The 21859-nt window shown below is 41.7% G+C and overlaps 1 protein-coding gene across 1 annotated transcript; it reads left to right on the top strand.

Moving 5' to 3' along the window:
- Positions 1 to 6018: 6018 nt before the first annotated feature.
- LOC140484673 (dual specificity protein phosphatase 13A-like) lies at positions 6019 to 21605 on the top strand. Its single transcript, XM_072583265.1, has 3 exons — positions 6019 to 6219; positions 12508 to 12725; positions 21089 to 21605. Exons 1-3 carry the CDS (start codon positions 6053 to 6055, stop codon positions 21286 to 21288), a joined length of 585 nt encoding a protein of 194 aa, XP_072439366.1. The 5' UTR covers positions 6019 to 6052; the 3' UTR covers positions 21289 to 21605.
- The last annotated feature ends 254 nt before the right edge of the window (positions 21606 to 21859 follow it).

Below are 21859 nucleotides of genomic sequence, written 5' to 3' on the forward strand. Positions count from 1 at the left end.
GCGGGAAAGATCCTTCTGCCAAAATACATCAAAGTTTGTTCAGTTATCTGACCCTCTTTTTGCCTTAAATGTATGTAAGTAGTGCCTGTGCGTGTAGGAAATGCTGAAGACAAATGTCAAATTACAATCCTTTTTCTTTACATGCAAAGACTATACAGAACTGCTTTCGTACCTGTGTATGTACAGAAAGATAATTTTTATGAATAAAATATGTTTTTGCAATACAAAACATTTGTGTTTCTTCACAAGCTTTGCTGATTAAATGTTGCCTTATTCAAGTGGGCAGAAGATTACTGGACACCTCAGCACCATGGGTGCATGTCAGGGGACATTTGCACAGATCCAGACATTTGATTGGCTTCTATGCCAGTATTTAGTTGTGCATACTCAGGAGAACTCAACATAATAAAAATTTCTTGATTGGATCCTGGGCAAATGGCTATTGTTTTGTTTGGACAATACAGCAGTAACAGCCAGCCCACGATGCAGAAAACATCTCTCTGTCTCCCTTTAGAGTCAGAGAGATGTCAGCATGGAAACAGGCCTTTCGGTCCAACCTGTCAATGCTGACCAGATATCCCAACCCAATCTACTCCCACCTGCCAGCAACCGGCCCATATCCCTACAAACCCTTCCTATTCATTAACTCATCTAAATGCCTCTTAAATGTTGCAGTTTTATCAGCCTACACCAAATCCTCTGGCAGCTTATTCCATACACTTACCACCCTCTGTGAGAAAATGTTGCCCTTTAGGTCTCTTTTATATCTTTCCCTTTTCACCCTAAACCCTCTAGTTCTGGACATCCCCACCCCCAGGAAAAGACTTTGTCTATTTATCCTATCCATGCCCCTCATAATTTTGGAAACTTCTATCAGCCTCCAATGTTCCAGGGAAAACAGCCCCAGCCTGTTCAGCCTTTCCCTATAGCTCAAATCCTCCAGCCCTGGCAACATCCTTGTAAATCTTTTCTGAATCCTTTCAAGTTTCCGATCTTTCCGATAGGAAGGAGACCAGAATTGCACACACTATTCCAACAGTGGCCTGACCAATGTCCTGTTATAGCTGCAAACATGACCTCCCAACTCCTGTACTCAGTACTCTGACCAATAAAATAAAGCATACCAATGCCTTCCTCACTATCCTATCTACCTGCGACTCCACTTTCAAGGAGCTATGAACCTGCACTCCAAGGTCTCTTTGTTCAGCAACACCCTTGGACCTTACCATTCAGTGTATATGTCCTGCTAAGATTTGCTTTCCCAAAATACAGCACCTCGCATTTATCTGAATTAAACTCTATCTGCAACTTCTCAGCCCATTGGCCTATCTGGTCAAGATCCTGTTGTAATCTGAGGTAACCCTCTTCGTTGTCCACTACACCTCCAAGTTTGGTGTCATCTGCAAACTTACTAACTGTACCTCTTATGCCCGCATCCATATCATTTATGTAAATGACAAAAAGTAGAGGATCCTGCACTGATCCTTATGGCACTCCACTGGTCACAGGCCTCCAGTCTGAAAAACAACCCTCCACCACCACCCATTGTCTTCTACCTTTGAGCCAGTTCTGTATCCAAATGGCTAGTTCTCCCTGTATTCCATGAGATCTAACCTTGCTAATCAGTCTCCCATAAGGAACCTTGTCGAACACCTTACTGAAGTCCATATAGATTACATCTACCACTCTGTCCTCATCAATCCTCTTTGTTACTTCTTCAAAAAACTCAATCAAGTTTGTGAGACATGATTTCCCACACACAAAGCCATGTTCACTATCCCGAATCAGTCCTTGCCTTTCCAAATACATGTATATCCTGTCCCTCAGGATTCCCTCCAACAACTTGCCCACCACCGACGTCAGGCTCACTGGTCTATAGTTCCCTGGCTTGTCCTTACCACCCTTCTTAAACAGTGGCACCACGTTTGCCAACCTCCAGTCTTCTGGCACTTCACCTGTGACTATCGATGATATATATATCTCAGCAAGAGGCCCAGCAATCACTTCTCTAGTTTCCCACAGAGTTCTAGGGTACACCTGATCAGGTCCTGGGGATTTATCCAACTTTATGCATTTCAAGACATCCAGCACTTCCTCCTCTGTAATTTGTGCATTTTGCAAGGTGTCGCCATCTATTTCCCTACAGTCTATATCTTCCATATCTTTTTCCACAGTAAATACTGATGCAAAATACTCGTTTAGTATCTTTCCCATTTTCTGCGGCTCCACACAGAGGCTGCCTTGCTGATCTTTGAGGGGCCCTGTTCTCTCCCTAGTTACCCTTTTGTCCTTAATGTATTTGTAAATTCTCCTTAATTCTATTTGCCAAAGCTATCTCATGCCCCCTTTTTGCCCTCCTGATTTCCCTCTTTAGTATACTCCTACTGCCTTTATACTCTAAGGATTCCCTCGATCCATCCTGTCTATACCTTACATATACTTCCTTCTTTTTCTTAACCAAACTCTCAATTTCTTTAGTCATCTAGCATTCCCTATACCTACCAGCCTTCCCTTTCACCCTGACAGGAATATACTTTCTCTGGATTCTCGTTATCTCATTTCTGAAGGCTTCCCATTTCCAGCCGTCCCTTTACCTGCGAACATTTGTCCCCAATCAGCTTTTGAAATTTCTTGCCTAATTGGCCTTTCTCCAATTTAGAACTTCAACTTTTAGATCTGGTCTATCCTTTTCCATCACTATTTTAAATCTAATGGAATTATGTTCGCTGGCCCCAAAGTGCTCCCCCACTGACACCTCAGTCACCTGCCCTGTCTTATTTCCCAAGAATAGGTCAAGTTTTGCATCCTCTCTAGTAGGTACGTCCACATACTGAAACAGAAAATTTTCTTGTACACACTTAAGAAATTCCTCTCCATCTAAACTCTTAACACTATGGCAGTCCCAGTGTGTTTGGAAAGTTAAAATCCCCTACCATAATCACCCTATTCTTACAGATAACTGAGATCTCCTTACAAATTTGTTTCTCAATTTCCCTCTGACTATTAGGAGGTCTATAATACAATCCCAATAATGTGATCATCCCTTTCTTGTTTCTCAGCTCCACCCAAATAACTTCCCTGGATGTATTTCCAGGAGTATCCTCCCTCAGCACAGCTATAATGCTATCCCTTATCAAAAATGTCATTTCCCCTCCTCTCTTGCCTCCCTTTCTATCCTTTCTATAGCAGTTATATTCTGGAACATTAAACTGCCAGTCCTGCCTATCCCTGAACCATGTTTCCATTATTGCTATGATATCCCAGTCCCATGTTCCTAACCATGCCCTGAGTTCATCTGCCTTCCCTGCTGGGCCCCTTGCATTGAAATAAATGCAGTTTAATTTATTAGTCCTACCTTGTCCCTGCCTGCCCTGACTGTTTGACTCGCTTCTGTTCTTAACTGTATTAGTCTCAGATTGACCTCTTTCCTTACACCCCCCCCCCCCCACCTTACTAGTTTAAATCCTCCTAAGCAGTTCTAGCAAATTTCCCTGCCAATATATCAGTCCCCTTCAATTTAGGTGCAATCCCTCCTTCTTGTACAGGTCACTTCTACCCCAGAAGAGATTCCAAATATCCAAAAATATGAATCCTTCTCCAATATACCAGCTCTTCAGCCATGCATTCATCTGCTCTATCCTTCTATTCCTGCCCTCACTAGCTCGTAGCACCGGGAGTAATCCAGATATTACTACCCTTGAGGACCTCCTTTTTAAATTCCTGTCTAACTCTCTGTAATCTCCCTTCAGACTCTCAACCTTTTCCCTTCCTATATTGTTGGTTCGAATGTGAACAATGACCTCCTGCTGGTCCCTCTCCCCCATGAGAACATTCTGCACCCTCTCTGAGACATCCTTGATCCTGGCACCAGGGAAGCAACACACCATTCTGCTTTTTCACTGCTGGCCACAGAAACATCTGTCTATACCTCAGGCTAGAGAATCCCCGAACACAATTGATCTCTTTGAACCCGACGTACCCCCCCGTTGCATTAAAGCCAGTCTCAATACCAGAAACTTGGCTATTCGTGCTACGTTCCCCTGAGAATCCATCACCCCCTACATTTTCCAAAACAGCATACTTGTTTGAAATGGGTATATCCACAAACTAGCTGCCTACCTCACCTACCTTTCCTGGAGTTAACCCATCTATGTGACTGTATCTGAAACTTCCCCCTTTTTTATAACTGCTATCCATCACATACTGTTGTTGCAAATTCCTCATTGCTTCTAACTGTCTCTCCAACTGATTCATTCAATCTGATAAGATTTGCAACCAACAGCATTTATGGCAGATATAATCCGCTGCAACCCTTAAACTCTCTTTAAACTCCCACATCTGACAAGAAGTGCATATCACTCTACTAAAGGCCATTTTTGCTTTTTCACAACCTACAGACCCAGAAAATAATATTGCTTATTCCTCTACAAACACTGCCCCAGGTTAAATTAATAGTTAGGGCTTATATTTTAAGTTTAATCAAGAGACATATCTCCAAAAACATATAATCAAGAAAGAACCCAGACTACTCACTACTGCAGACTTTCCGTAGGTCACACTTAAAACAATAATACACTTATCTGCTTCTGTGCTGTGAACTTCACCCAACGGTTCCTCCAAGATCAGTTGTGAATTTCACTGTTTGTTAATTTTCCCAGACGCACTCCGATGTCCAGCGATACGTGAATTCAAACAGCAAAGGCAGTGTCAGTTTCTTTCTTTCTTTCTCTCTCTCCTGCACTGACCTAACCATGTGCTTTCTTTGTCTGTTCTTCTCCCTTTTAAAACTGCTGTTGCTTTGACTTTTTTTTCCCGAAGTTCCAAAACAATGCAACAGTATATAAAACAGTAATTGCTGCTCCTGGAATGCGAGGAAATCACCTCCAACACCTAAAATACCTCAAAAAATGAGCAGCTGTTACTGCCAAAAAAGTTTCCCGTCCTCCATCTTGGATTACCCAGAATCCTTTCTTTTCTCTGAGTGGAGAAATGAAAAAAAACATTCCAAGCAGGTAGCTAATCTTGTTTTTCTTACAAATTAGCCTCTTGAAAGCAAAAGGGGAAAAAAAAAACTTCAGGGATTCTGAGAGGGTAAATCCTTAATGGCAAGTTGAAAATAATGGTGTTCTCAACCCCATGTTGAGTTGAAAGGAACCAAAAGGAAATTGAAGGAAAACATCTCAGTGATACCTGGAATCTGGTCTGGTACCAGATCTATATCTAACATCTTCCCCACCTGAAATATTTCTGTCTTGTATGTGTGCAGGTGTGAATGAAATGGCTGCTGCAATCACCAGAGGCTGAGGAATGATGAGTGACTCTGGTCAAGTCACGACAAGGTTTTCACAGGGTGAGAGTCACGGGGATTGGGGTTGTGTCATGGTCGGCTCTCATCTGTCCCATCACCCCACCCTCACTTCTTGATAGTGGGCCCCCTCAATCAGTCAGTGGGTACCTTTGATGAGCAAGTCCGCCAGGTATCACAGGCACCTTGCACAGTTTTTCTAGTTGTGCATGCCACATTGCGGGATGCCAACTTGCTACTGGATAAATACCAGCAGCAGTATAGCAATAAGGCCCTTACAGTGCTCATTAATTGTTGACTTAACAGTCCCATTTGGCAGTCATTGGGAATTCCGATGACAGGCTTTCCTGATGCAAATTTCATTTTGATGGAAGTGGGAACTCACAGGGAAGCTGATTAAATCCCTGCCTCCAAACATGCCACCAGAATGCAATTCCTTTCCCTAGATCTCAGAGTACTTTGCACCAATGTTTTATAATATGGGAAATACAAGCTTCTTGTTAAAAATTGTAGACTTCAATTTGACTTTCATTGTCTTCTCAGTGGTGTTTTACTTTGGTACCTGTAAGATCGGTTGAGCTACTGAATTAAAATATATCATTGCTCAGCGGAATTGGTATGTGCACCTGCTCTTAGGCGTCACACCATCTGGAGATGGTCCAAAAACTTGGCAGGGAGTGACTCCACACAGTCAACCGGGAGTAGTCTTTCAGAACTACAGAGGTAACTATTCAATCTGATATCGTAATGTCAAAGGAGGCAACTCAATCCAGTGGCAATCCCAATTTTTCTATAAATTCCAGCGCAAATGCCAACACACCCACAGTCATGGAGCTGGAGGAAATCTTACGTCAGAACAGGGTTCCGCTCAGTCGGATTGACGAGGTCTGGCCTAACCTATACATAGGAGATATGTAAGTACTCCTTCAAACAGCAGAACTACTGATGGCAAGGTCAGTAGCATTGATTATACAAAGATATGTGAGGTGGGCAGGAGAAAGAAGTTAAAATCACTCCAGCTTGACAAGTCTTTCATTAAGCTGTTTGGTTGTATTCTGGGGGAGGGGGGTGTCATTTAAGTTCTCTTGAGGTTTCTGAGTTCTCACCGTGGGGCTGACGTAATCTTGTAGTAAATTGTCCAATCCTCACACAAGCTTTTTATGAACTTTTATTGCGGGCTAAAACGGAATGCAAACAAAAGATTTTAAAACTTCATCACTTCAAATAAGCTCTGATGAAAAGTCATTCCAGCACGGAAACAGACCCTTTGGTCCAACTTGTCCATTCAACCAGATATCCTGAATTAATCTCGTTCCATTTCCCAGCATTAGGCCCATATCCCTCTAAAGCCTTCCTCTTCATATACCCATTGTTACGACATGGAGGTGAACCCCTCTGTTACTTAAACCAAACACCCAGAAGAGCTCACCTTGTCTCATAACCTGTTAAAATATGAGTGACAGAGAACTCCTAAATTCCACTATTTAAAGAAAATAACATCAATTTATTCTTTAACCCTCAAAGTGAACATTAAACAACAACTATTCACAACTTTAAGATGCCCTTTCTCTTGAACTGCTTATTACCTGCTCCAACGCTGTTCCAAAAAGAGATTTACTAAAATCACATCAATTTAGTTTCAAAATCACACAGCAGTTATTGTCTGCGGTGTCTTTCTTCTTCCGGCTGAAGATCTCCCTGGGTCATCTTCTTTCTTTTTACTGCGAATATGTTTCATACGAAAACGTGCCTTTGATAGAGAATGTTCCCTAAATTCATGGGTCTCTCTCTCGATGGCAGTTGCTCTGTCTCCAGTTTTCAAAATGTCTGCATTTTTATATCCCTAATGTCAGATCGTCTCATTGGTTCAATGTTGGCAAAACAATACATTCAAATTTGATTGGGTTTGAGTATCCTAGGGCATAAATTAAACTGATTGGTTAAATTCGAATTGTTGTCAAAACAGCAACTAACTCAAGTATCCATTTCACAGACAAATGTTACATATTTTTAATTTTCCAATATACTCTGTGACTGCCATCTAGTCATATCACACGGGCGCTTGTAATCTCTCAGTTGAGAACAGTGTTTACATTCTCTTAAAGGTACAGTACACACCTTCAACTTCATCACACCCATCCAGGTGCCATTTAACTGTAATTGTACCAGCCTCTACCACTTCCTCTGTCAGCTCATTCCATACATGCTCCACCCTCTGCATGAAAAAGTTGCCTCTTAGATCCCTTTTAAATCTTTGCCCTCTCAATTTAAACCTATGCCCTCTAGTTTTAGATTCCCCATAATGGGGAAAAGACCTTTTCTATTTACCCTATCCATCCCCCTCATGATTTTATAAACCTCTATAAGGCCACCTCTCAGCCTCCGATGCTCCAGGGGAAACAGCCCCAGCCTATTCAGTCTCTTCCATAGCTCAAATCCTCTAATCCTGGCAACATGCTTGTAAATCTTTTCTGAACCCTTTCAAGTTTCATAACATCCTTCCTATAACAGATAGACAAGAATTGCATGCAGAAAATGCATCCAGCAAAAGGCATGACAGGAATGTAGAGGTTATTTAGGGAGTGCTGGCTGACGGTGCTGGATAGATTTGTCGAACTGAGGCAAGGAAGAGGTGGTCTGGTGAAGGAATATTGGGTGACAAGGGGAATAATGAAGCTTACTTAAGTTTGAGGAGGCAAGGATCAGACAGTGCTCTAAAGGATTACATGGTAGCCTGGAAGGAACTGAAAAATGTACTTAGGAGAGCTAGAAGGGGGCATGAAAAGCTTTAGTGGGTAGGATTAAGAAAAATCCTAAGGCATTCTGTACTTATGTAAGGAACAAGAGGATGGCCAGAGTGGGATGAGGGCCAATCAGGTATAGTGGAGGGAATTTGTGCTTGAAGTCAGAGGAGATAGGGAAGGTCCTCAATGAATACATTGCTTCAGTACTCACTACTGAGAGGAACCTTGTCATTTGTGAGGACAGCATGAAACAGGCTGTTACGCTCAAACAGGTTGACGATAAGAAAGAGGATGTGCTAAAAAATTTGAAAAACCTAAGAATAGATAAGCCCCTTGAGACAGATGGGATATACCTAAGGTTTGCAGAGGAAGTCATGGAAGAGTTTGCTGCACCTTTGGCAATGATCTTTGCATCCTCAATGTTCACTGGAGTAGGCCAGATGATTGGAAGGTGGCAAATGTTATTCCATAAAGAAAGGCATAGGGATAATCCTGGGAATTATAGACTAGTCAGTCTTACATCTGTGTTGCGCAAATTATTGGAGAGGATTCTGAAAGAGAGGATTTATAATTAGTTGGAAAACCATAGTTTGATTAGAGATAGTCTGCATGGCTTTGTGAAGAGCAGGTCATGCCTCACAAGCATTGTTGAATGATTTGAGGATGTGACGTAACACATTAATGAAGGTAGAGAAGTGAATGTGGTGTACATGGATTGTAGCAAGACATTTAATAAGGTTCCGAATTGAGAGTGTGGTGCTGGAAAAGCACAGCAGGTTAGGCAGCATCCAAGGAGCAGGAGAATCAACGTTTCGGGCATAAGCCCTTCATCAGGAATGCCCGAAACATCAACTCTCCCCTCCTTGGATGCTGCCTGACCTGCTGTGCTTTTCCAGCACCACACTCTCAACTCTGATCTCCAGCATTTGCAGTCATCACTTTCTCCTAGTTTGATAATGTTCCCTGGTACACTCATTCAGAAAGTAAGGAGGCACAGGATACAGGCAAAGCTGGATGTCTGGAAACAGAGTTGTCTGGCCCATAGAAGACAAAGGGTGGTAGTGAATGGAAAGTATTCAGCCTGGAGCTCAGTGACCATGGTATTCTACAGGAGTCTGTTCTGGGACCTCTGATATCTGTGATTTTTATGAATGACTTGGATGAGGAAGTGAAAAGGTGGTTTAGTAAATTTGCTGATAATGTGAAGGTTGGTTGAGTGGTGGATAGTGTGGAGGGCTGTTGTAGGTTGTAGGATGTAGAACTGGGCTGATAAGTGGCTAATGGAGTTCACCTGGAAAAGTGTGAAATTATTCATTTCGGAAGGTCGAATTTGAATGCTAAATACAGGGTTAAAGGCATTTGCTGTGTGGAGTAACTGAGAGATCTTGGGTTGCATGTCCATAGAATCCCCAAAGTTGCCACCCACATTGATAGGGTTGTTAAGAAGGCATGTAGTGTGTTGGCTTTCATAAGCAGTGGGATTGAGTTAAGGAGTCGAGGGGTTATGGACTGGAGGGCATGTCTTATGAAGAAATGCTGAGGGAGCTAAGCTTTACTCATTGGAGCGAAGAAGGATGAGAGGTGACTTGATTGAGGTGTACAATATGATGAAAGGCTTAGACAGAGTGGATAGTCAGAGACTTTTTCCCTGAGGGAAAATGATCATCACAATGAGGCATAATTTTAAGGTAATTGGAGGAAGGTTTAGGGAGATGTCAGAGGTCAGTTCTTTACACAGAGAGTGGTAGATGCATAGAATGCATTGCCAGTGGTAGTAGTAGAGACAGATATATTAGGGACAGTTAAGTGATTCCTATCATAGATGATAATAAATTGAAGAGTATCTAGGTTAGTTTGATCTTAGAGTAGGATAAAAGGTCGGCACAACATCAATGACCGAAGGGCCTGTACTGTGCTGTACTGTTCTATGTTCTATGTTCTAGTATTCCAAAAGTGGCCTAACCAATGTCCTGTATGCCATAATATGACATCTCAACTCCTATACTCAATGCACTGACCAATAAATACAAGCATACCAAACCCCTTCTTCACTATCCTATCTACCTGTGATTCCGTTTTCAAAGAACTATGAACCTGCACTCCAAGGTCTCTTTGTTCAGCAACATCCAGCACCTTACCATTAAGTGTGTAAGTCTGCCCTGATTTGCCTTTCCAAAATGCAACACCTCACATTTACTTGAATTAAACTCCATCTGCCACTCTTCAGCCCATCTGATCAAGATCCTTTGAGGTAACCTTCTTTGCTAACCACTACACCTCCAATTTTGGTGTTATCTGCAAACTTACTAACCATGCCTCCTATTTTCACATCCAAATCATTTCTATAAATGACAAAAAGCAATGGACCCAGCACCAATTCTTGTGACACACCGCTGGTCACAGCCTCCACTTTGCAGAGCAACCCCCCACCACCACCCTCTGTCTTCCAACTTCAAGCCAATGCTGTGTTCAAATAGCTAGTTCTCCCTGGATTCCATGTGGTCTAACTCTGCTAACCAGTCTATCATGAGGAACTTTGTCGAACGCCTTACTGAAGTCCATATAGATCACATCCACATCTCTGCCTTCATCAATCCTCTTTGCTACTTCTTGAAAATAATCAAGCTCATGAGACACAATTTTCCATACACAAAGCCATGTTGCCTATCCTTAATCAGTTCTTGCCTTTCCAAATACATGTAAATCATTTCCCTCAGGATTCCCTCCCACAACCTGCCTATCACTGATGTCATCCAGACTCAAAATGTTAGCTTGCTCTCTCTCTGTAGGTGGGGCGAAAGGGTGCTGCCTGACCCATTGTGATTTCCAGCATTTTTTGGTTTCAGTACAGATTCCAGCATCTACTGTAATTTGATGCTAAAAGATTTTAAGATCCGTTTCTGTTCAGCTTAATGTGATGGCCAGAGTGGCTTTCCATAGGGGGCCCCAGTTACAAGGCAATCATTTTCCTGCCAACATTTTAACATCACATGGTCTGCAGAGTACCTCAGCTGCTGGTTCAATCAATGCATTCAAAATCAGAGATGGCAAGAATGGAATAAGGAGTGAAACCTTCCCATTTTACCTACCCAGCAAATCCCTTCCCACTCGCAGGGCAAGTTAAACACCCTTTCGCCCCACCTACAGAATCAGATGATCAGCTGAAGCTGGTAGGATGAAGGAAGAAAAAAGATGAGGTGAGGATGTGACCAAACATTTTTGTATAACTCTCAATGTTATCTGTGTGCTTCAATGGAGTTACATTTCAGGATTTTTGTTTCTTAACCAGGAGTCTGAGAGATAAGTTGATTAATGATTCCCCGAGGTTCCTCAAGTAATTACTAGCGTGTTGTTATAATTAATGTATGTCAAAAAGAGTAAGGGAACACAGGCTATGAAAGTAACAATAAATACAATGACAGATGGGAAGTGTCTGGTTTGCTGCTTAACCAATGAACCACAACCTGCAAACTTATGTTTCAACAAAGTAGCAGTACCATGGGTTATAGAGATCTGAAACATTACACAAAACACTTTGAATCATATATTGGGCATGAGAACAAACTAGGACAGTTGTTTTAGCTCCAAGACTTGAATTGATTCAAACTAGATTGATGTGTTGATAGCTTGACATTTTTAAAATGGTTCCCTTTTGGATGTGGAGACTTTAAAACCAGTTGACATTCCTTCAAAGAGTCTGCAAAAATGATGATACAGAAATATACAGTTATTACAGCACAGAAAGATGCCATTGGGCCCATCTAGTCTATGCAAGCTTTCCATACAACAATCCAGTAGGTTCCATTCCTCATTCCATCCCTGTAGCGAATTCCCTTCAAGAGCCCATCCAACTTCCTTTTATAATCATTTGTCATCTCTGCTCATGGATCGCAAGTTCCAGGCTATTACACTGACTGAGTAAAAAGAGTTTTTCCTTACCTCCCTCCCCACACAAAACATTTAACCTGTAACCCATTGTCCTTGCATCATCATTGCAGGAATGGTCTTCCTTGTCTACCTTATCTAAGCCTGTAATCATCTCTGGACACCATTGTCAAAGAACTTGTCCACAGCATATCTTTTATCTTTTGTGCACCACGCAGAACAATCTCACCTTCTCTAATCTCACCTCCATTCAAGCTAAAACCTCTCACTGTAAAGTCATTCTGGTAAATCTCCACTTCATCCTCAGAAAAATCCTGAGGTACACAAAAGAATGTTTTGTATTGTGGTCTAGTGAGAATAAAAGGAATATTATTTTTGGAAATACCATACCTGCCTGTTTGATGCTGACACTATTGTGTCAAAATTGGGAAAACTGAACCATTTTCATAAGTGGCTTCCCTCACCTTGACAAGTACAATTCTTCACTGACTGTTCAGAAAAGGATACTCTAATAACATTGTAAACATGTTTGTGCATTCTTGAAGTATTTTCTAATATCTCTTGCTTCATTAGGACAATAGCTCATGACAGATTTCGCCTTTGGAAGTTGGGTATCACTCATGTGTTAAACACTGCACACAAGATGGTTGCGTCTAGTGGATGCCAAGATTTCTATGGTACCAGTATGGATTATTATGGTATAGCTGCTCATGACGTACCAAATTTTGACATTGCTGCCTATTTCTATTCTGCAAGTGACTATATACATAAGGCACTGGATATATTGGGAGGTAAGAGACCATTCTCACATGTCAAATAGTCCTAAAAGCTGTCTTCATTCTGAATTACATTACAAAGATAAAAGATATGCTGTGGATAATGATCTTCAGTAATTCAGCTGATTAAGTTACTCGAGTCATAGAGTTCATAGAACAAAGTAAAAACAATTGACATTGATTTTGCAGTAACCAACTCTCAGAGTTTTGTCAGATGGCACCAGGAATGAAATTTGCTCATAGCCTCTTTTGTGTATCTCACTCAAAAGTAATGTGTAAATCAAACAGGGTTAACACCAACCAGGCATAGTGTCCTTGGTTGAAAACATTTCTTCTCTCAATAGTGAGCTGAATAAGCCACCCATAGATATTCTTCTCATGCCATCACCCATAGATGGACAATGAATGACCATTTAAGGGCTGCCAGAGGTATTAACCTAGTTGCTGTGAAACCAACGTGTTACCTCCTTGGTGCGATGCAGTGGTTATAAATCAAAGGCACTTAGTGCCATTAGGCTAGGGGGCACCTGCAGAGAGCTCCATTTCCTTTGGGTTTTTTGGGGTTTTTTTACCCCCACACTACCACCTAACTGCGGTAGTGCTTATTTTTTTCACCAGCACCTATGTTGTGTGTGCACGCAGGTGTGAGACACAGTGAAAGACACAAGGTGACCATTCCCTTTGTTAATATAAGCAAATATTTAAGCAGCTGATTGGGGTTAATTGATTAATTGACTGGGTCAACTGAAGGAGGAACTGATGGGATTGGAAGGAGCTGTAAGAGTGAGTAGTTAGTAAGCTCTATCCACAAAGCAAAGTGGCCTGGGTCTCACCAACTGGCCTGGGTCCATTTGGACATTTGGCAGCAGGGGATAATTAACAAAAGAAGAAGATTGGAAACCAGGAGTTCTTTTCAGACAGAGTATCATAATTGGAGTTTCTTTTAAGAAGAATGGCTGAAACCAAATGTAAAATGATGGGATATACTTACCCAGTATGTGAAGATGAACCTTAGGATCAATGGAAAAGGAAGTGGATAAATTTACATGGGTTATATATTCTTATAAAAGAAACAAATGAGGTCTGGCCTTGCCACTGTGATTTCCTACTAGTATTCTCAGAGCTAGGGGCTCAAGAATTGGACACTGAGGAAGGTTTAGATAATCTATTAACATTTAAGGACTAAATCTATATGCAAGATGATCTGTTAAATGCATGGTCAGACGTTGATTAATTTAGATTAATATATAATCGACTATATTCAAGATTGGAAAACTTTATTTAGAGATTAACAACTAAGTGTTTTTCTTTAAATTGTTGGACTGTGCTAAGACATCAAACATTGATAGACTTAGGAATAGCTGAAGTTAGATTTCCAGAAAGAAACGCACCTTCAGGGCAGATGTCAGAAGCCTTAAAAAGATTCCCAGGAAAACATTAATTCCCAGTGTTCTTCATGTCTCTAAGGGAATTCAGCAACAACAGAAAGAACAAACAATCCAATGGTAATGGAATTGAAAGATAATCCAGGTACAGGCAGGCAACATCAATGCAAAAGGAGAATGATAAATAAAAGAAACAAGGATGGAGATACCTCTGACAGTTCTAACAGGAAACAGCAGCTGGAGAACTAAACAGACAACTGAATATCAGGAATTGCAGGGGTATGGTCAGGTGGAATGGATTGGAAAAAATGTTCCCTAGATTCTTTTAAGACCAAAGACTGAAGTAAGGTTAACAAATTTGAGAACTTTACTTACTTCAAGTTTGGGAAGAGCAACGTCCTGAAATGACTAAAAGGATTGGTGATTCCTTGTCACATCGCTGGAGTAAACCACTTTATCAGGACAGGCACAGTGTATCAAGTGTCAGGAAACAAAGTTGGGTCAGATGGTGTAGAATCTGTGTGGATAGAATTGAGGAATCGCAAAGGTAAAAAAAAAACATAGTTGGAGTTATGTACAGGCCTCCAAATAGTAGTCAGAAGTTAAGCACAAAATACACCAGGAGATAGAGATCATGTGTTAGAAAGACAGTTACAGTGATAATGGGAGATTTCAATATTCAGGTGGACTAGGAAAATCACATTGGTAGTGGATTGCAAGAAAAGGAATTTATGGAATGTCTACAATATGGCTTTTTAGAGCAACTTGTAGTGGAGCCCACTAGGAAACAGGCAATACTGGATTTAGTGATGTGCAATGAAGCAGACTTGATAATGAAACTTAAGGTGAAGGAACTCTGAGGAGGCTGTGATCATAATATGATTGAATTCACTCTGCAATTTGAGAGGGAGAATCAGAGGTAATGGTATTACATCTGTATAAATGCAACTACAGAGGCATAAGGGAGGAGCTGGGTAGAATTGACTGGGAGAGGAGCCTAGCAGGAAAGACAGTGGAACAGCAATGGCAGGAGTTTCTGGGAGTAATTCAGGAGACACAGCAGAGATTCATCCTAAGGAAAACGAAGCATGGTACAGAGGGGGGATGAGGCAACCATGGCTGACTAGGGAAGTCAGGATAGCATAAAAACAAAAGAGAAAACATATAATGTGGTGAAAGGCATTGGGAAGCTTTCAAAGACCAATAGAGGGCAACAAAAAATGAAATAAGAAGGGAGAAAATGAAATATGAAGGTAAGCTAGCCATTAATATAAAGGAAGACTGCTGGAAAATGACACGGGAGAGCTGGTAGTGGGAGCAAGGAAATGGCTGAGGAACTGAATAATTACTCTACATCAGTCATCACGGTGGAAGATATGAGCAATATCCCAAAAATTCAGGAGTGAGGGGACAGAGCTGAGTATGGTGGCCATCACCTAGGAGAAGGTGCGAGAAAAACTGAACGGCCTGAAGGTAGATAAGTCATCTGGACCAGATGGACTACACCCCAGAGTTCTAAGAGAGTTAGCTGAAGAGATAGTGGAGGCGTTAGCGATGATCTTTCAGGAATCCCTAGAATCAGGGAGGGTCTCAGAGGACTGGAAAATCACTAACATAACACCCCGGTTAAAAGGGGAGTAATGCAAAAATGGAAAATTACAGATTGATTAGCCTAACCCCGGTTGTGAGTAAGATCCTGGAATCTATTGTGACGGATGAGATTTCCGAATACTTGGAAGTATATGGTAAAATAGGGCAAAGTCAGCATGGTTTCATCAAGGGGAGATCATGCCTGTCAAAACTGCTGGGATTCTTTGAGGAAGTAACAAGCAGGTTAGACCAAGGGGAGCCAATGGATGTCACCTACCTGGACTTCAAGAAGGCCTTTGACTAGATGCTGCACATGAGGCTACTGAGTAAGATTAGGACCCATGGTGTCAGAGATAAGGTGCTAGCATGGATAGAAGTTTGGCTGTCTGGCAGAAAGCAGAGAGTGGGGATAAAAGGGTCCTTCTCAGGATGGCAGCTGATGACATGTGATGTTCTGCAAAGCTCAGTGTTGGGACCATATCTTTTCACTTTATACATTAACAATCTAGATGAAGGAACAGAGACCATTCTGGCTAAGTTTGCAGATGATACAAAGCTAGGTAAAGGACCAGTTAGCATGAGAAGGTGGGGGGAGGCTGCAGAAGGATTTGTACAGGTTAGGAGAGCAGGCAAAGAAGTGGCAGATGGAATACAATGTAGAAAAGAGTGAGGTCATGCACTTTGGTAGGAAGAATAGAAGCATTGACTATTTTCTAAATGGGGAGAAATTTCAGTGGTCTGAAATGCAAAGGGACTTAGGAGGTTCTAGTCCAGGATTCTCTCAAAGTAAACTTGCAGATTGAGTCAATAGTTAGGAAGGCAAATGTAATAATGATATTAATTTTGACAGGACTTGAATATAAAAGCAGAGGTGTCCTTCTGAGGCTCAATAATGCTCTGATCAGATCACATGGAGTATTGGAAGGGAGGAGTCAGAGATGGATCAGATGGAAGTCCATTTCATCTGGTAATCTCTATACTGCTTGCTTCTACCTCCTTCCGAAAATCCACAAACAGGACTGCCCCAGTAGACCCATCATTTCTGCCTGCCCCTGCCCCAGAACTTATCTCTTCCTACCTTGACATGGTCTTTTCTCCCCTGATCCAGTCCCTGCCTACTTACACCTGCGATTCCACTGATGCTTTACGCCAGTTTCAGAATTTCCAGTGTGCAGGCTGCAGCCACCTCCTTTTAACAATCCCTTTACACATCCATCCCCATCAAAATGGTCTAAAGGCTCTCCAATTCTTCCTGGAACAAAGGCCTAAACTGTCCCAGCCTACCACTACCCTCTTCCTCCTGGCTGAGTTCATCCTCATCCTCAACAACTTTTCTTTTATCTCTTCTCATTTTCTTCAGGGCAGAGGGTTGGCCGTGGGGACCCTAGTTATGCCTGTCTCTTTGTGGGCTACATGGAACGTTACTTGTTCCAGTCCTATCCCAGCCCCCACTCACAACTCTTTCTCCGATATATTGATGATACCATTGGTGCTGCTTCCCTCTCTTATCCAGAATTGAAAAGGTTCATCAATTTCGCTTCCAATTTTCACCTCACCCTCACTTTCACCTGGTCCATCTCTGACTTTTCCCTTCCCTTCCTCGACATCTCTATTTCTATTTCTGGGCATAGACTGGCCATTAATATCCACCATAAACCCACTGAGTCCCACACTTACCTAAACTATACATTCTCACACCTGCTTCCTGTATAGACTCTATTCTCCTAGTTCCTCCGTCTCCATTGCATATGTTCCAATGAGGCCACCTTCAACAAGGGAACCTCTGAAATGCCCACCTTCTTCCTCAATTGAGCGTTCCCCAGCACCGTTGTTGACAGGGCCCTCAACCAGGTCTGACTGATCTCCTGGCCTCACCCCTTCTCATCCTTCCTGCAACAGCACTAGGGTGCCCCTTGTCCTTACCTACCATCCCACCAGCATCCACATCCAGAAGATCATTAGCCACCATTTCCACTACCTCCAGCAAGATACCGCCACCAGACACATATTCTCCTATCCTACCTTGTCCACCTTCTGCAGAGACCATTCCCTCCAGGGCACCTTGGTCCACTCTTCCTTCACTCCCAACACACCCCACAGCCCCATGGCACCTCCCCCTGCAATCACTGACAGTGTAAAACCTGCCCATTTACTTTTCCTCTCCTCCATGTCCAAGGGCCCAAATATACCTTCCAGGTGAAGCAGCACTTTACCTGCATTTCTCATAATCTAGTCTACTGCATTTGCTGCTCACAATGTGGTCTCCACTACATTGGGGAATCTAAGTGTCAACTGGGTGACCACTTCACAGAACATCTATGTTCTGTCTGCAAAAATGACCTTGAGCTTCCAGTTACCTGCCACTTCAACACACCACCCTGTTCCCTGAGGGTGATTTAAGAAATAGATAAGACTGAGTAGTGAATAAACTTTATCTACCAAAACAGCTGCCTTGGTTTCTCTCTCTCCTGCAGGCCTGGATACATGTTGACATTGCAGCAGATCCATCTGAACCCTTTTGCTTGTGAGCTCCACACCACAAACCCCGCCCCCCGACCCCAGTATTTCAAAAGAGCTGCCAGTCCCTGACTAACTGGTGACCCTCAGTAGGTAAGACTTTCACCCCCAAGGGGGTGCCTTCCACTGCTTAATTGTCTGTAGTTTGGTGAACCTTCCCAAATAGAGACAGTGTGAGTCTCCAGCTGGCATGCAAAATCCTGAACATCTCAACAAGATTCCGCCTGCTATTTAGTTTTTTTGGAGTTTATTTCAAGCTACAAAAGCTAATATTAACAAATGTATTTTAATTTTAACAGGAGCTTTGTTAATCTCAGCAGACTCTGTTTTGATTCAATGAACAGAAAGAAATGTATAAACTTCACAAAAGATCAAGTAATACACTCACAACTAATTAATCAAAGCTGCATAATTCTACATACAAAGTTAAAAAGTCAAGTTTGTGTTTTATCCGTGGGATTAAACCTTACTCTCTGTAGAATGAGCTGGTTGTGAATTTTAGTGCAGCGATGCAAATGGTGAAGCTGTGACATTTAAGATTGTGAGTGTAGGCATTACACATTGTTAAGCTACAGCATTTACAAAGGTTTTGGGATGTGTCAATCTCGCTGCACTATTATCTATTCGGTAGGTATCACAGCTCCAAAAAGGGAACGGTATTAATAAAGGAAATAAAATAGTTATTCTGCCTAGAAAGTTCCACCCAAAAGACCACAGCATCAAACTGATTTTAGTAACCAGTAAATTAGATCCCAAAACAAACCTGACTCCTGCAGTTGAAGGTATGATTAACAACAATCAAATCTAATGGCTTTCAGGAAGGGTCAGCAATTAGTTGTTGTGTATTTCCAGGAACACTCAGGTTTTGTTTTAAAATGTTTGACTACTCTTGTCGTAAGGCACAAAGTAGCCGACCTCTCCTAGTGAAATTGTGAGACTTGAATATAGTCTCATTCTGAACTAGAAAACAGTGCACAACAGGGTCAACAAAGGGCAGATGGGAGTGCAGGATGGAAGTGAAGTTCTATCCACCAAGGAAGATGAAAAAGCCCCAAAAAATTAAACCATTGTCTGTCAAAATTAACAACATGAACGGCAATTTCAGAGGGGACTTTTTTAGGAAATATATTAAATTAAGGTTCACCTGCCTGTTCAGGGATAAAAGATCACATGGCTCAAATTGAAAAAAAGAGAACAGACATTCTCCCAGTATCCCACAACAACCTCAACGTTTCTCAGTTACAGTGAATCCATAAAGTGCTGAATCTGTGGAATTCCCAACAAAGGGAATCCCAACCCACAAGACCACCCAGAAGATTTGACTCTACTTTGGGATTGTTGTGGAAGAATCACTCAATATTCTGTAGGATTTTACATGCAGATCCTGGCCTAGATACAGCTATCGTGTCGCACTTGTATGTCAGAATAATCATGATTTTCAGGACCAAACTTTTAAAAACATATATTGATCACTAAAGGTTCGAAGTACGGTAATTGAAATGTGACTGTTAATCAACCAATGGTCAGCAGGGGGAGTACTAAAGCAACATTCACAGAATTTCACAGACGAGATCCTGATCCAATATAATGAAACTCAGGGCTATAAATTGTTGGAAATCTGAAACAAAAACAGAAGTTGCTAGAAAAACTCAGTCGGTCTCACTGTATCTGTCAGGGGAAAACCCTCTGCTGAGGTTTTCCAGCAATTTCTGTTTTTGCTTCAGATCCTGATCCACTTCCGTGTAATCTTTCCCCAACTCCATTCTTTCCCTCCTCTGACCGGGCATAGTTTCACAAGTGCCAGCTGCTCCTGGTATGTTGTCCATATGGCCATTCCTAATGGGCGAGTCCTGGAGCTGGAGGAAGGAAAGCAAAGTTAACTGCCCCTTTGCTGTTTCAAGTGTGAGCTGGTAATTTAGGGAGGAGCTGGTGTCGCGGTAATGTTGTTGGACATATAATCCAGAATCCTAAACTAATGTCCAAGGGAGGTGGGCTCAGTCACAGCAGATATTTGAGTTGAATGAAATGATCTGTAGGTTTTTTTTAAAACTAGCCCAATGGCAATCACATAACCAGAGTCAGTTGGTTGGTAAAAACTCATCTGGTTCCCTAATACTATTTAGGGAATGGAAATAGGCCATCCTTACCTGGTCTGGCCTATGTGTGATTCCTGACCCACAGCAATGTGGTTGACTCTTAACTGTCCTCTTGGCAATTAGGGATGGGCAATAATTGCTACCCCAGCCAGCAATACCCACATCCTACAAACAGGTTTAAAAAAACTGTGTCCACTGGTTATATTCACCCAGGCTGTTCCATTTATAAAGCAGTTCACTGGGCACATACCGCCTGAATTTAATGGGTCAATCTACAGGAAGTATTCAATTTCGAGCCATATAACTGCAAGTTGATCTTCTGTATTTTAAACATTGGAGAGAGTGAGGATTGCAGATGCTGAAGATCACAGTCAAAAGGTGTGATGCTGGAAAAGCACAGCCAGTCAGGCAGCATTCGAGGAGTAGGAGAGTCGACATTTTGAGCATTAGCTCTTCCTGATGAAGAGCTTACGCTCGAAACGTTGACTCTCCCGCTCCTCGGATGCTGCCTGACCAGCTGTGCTTTTCCAACACCACACCTTTTGACTCTGTAATTTAAACATTGTCACTTATGTAACGAAACCAAATGAAAATCATGAGACATATTCCATCTGTTGAGATTGGTTAACAGTGCCCGTGGCTTGCCTACATCAATGTCTAATTACCAAGTGGTTTTGTTCCGTCATTTTCAAGATTGTACACAGTGTTACAAATGACAAAAGACAATGTGCAAAATGATGCATTATGTCCAGTCAGTTAAAACAGTGTTTTGTTGCTTTCTCGTCCTCAGGGAAGATCTTTGTCCACTGTGCTTTTGGATACAGCAGGTCAGCCTCCTTAGTACTGGCCTACCTAATGATTTATCATCACCTTTCTCTGCTCGATGCAGTGAAAACAGTAGCTTCTCGACGACAGATATTTCCCAATCGAGGTTTTTTAAAGCAGTTATGGAGGTTCGACATAAAATTACAGCAAGAAAGAAATGTTTGAGTTTTTTCCATCTATTGAAACCGAAATGTGGCTTTTTTGATAATGATAATATTTATCAATATCTTTGTACAGTATGGTTCACGCTCACTATTATAACCCTGATTTGTGCACCAGCAGCTAGAAGAGTTTGAAATCACACCACATTATCGGCAAAGATACCACAATTAGATTCTTATCTCAGTCAAAATGAACTTGTAACTGATTTGTAAATGTTTCTGCTTTTTATTTCATCACTACCTGAGCAACACAACACAAAATGGCCTGTGTCAACATCAATTTTGCAGCATTATCATATCCAAGACCTTTTAGTTATACAGGCCCCCATCATAAACTGATTCTTTAATATTCTATTTGAATGTAATCAGCGATTTTCTATTGCTTTTCAAAAAAAGATAAATAAATATTCAACTTATCATATGGACTGTCACATTCTATTTGGGATATTGCCATTCATAGTAATGAAGCTAGGTTACTTGGTGAATGTTTTATGTGTTTAATCCAGTGGCTCAATTTCACAATGGTTTGTTGTCACCTTGTGATTCAAACCATTTGTTTTAATTAAGACCTTTCT

Source organism: Chiloscyllium punctatum, chromosome 13 (assembly GCF_047496795.1).
Source record: "Chiloscyllium punctatum isolate Juve2018m chromosome 13, sChiPun1.3, whole genome shotgun sequence".
Taxonomy (NCBI): domain Eukaryota; kingdom Metazoa; phylum Chordata; class Chondrichthyes; order Orectolobiformes; family Hemiscylliidae; genus Chiloscyllium; species Chiloscyllium punctatum.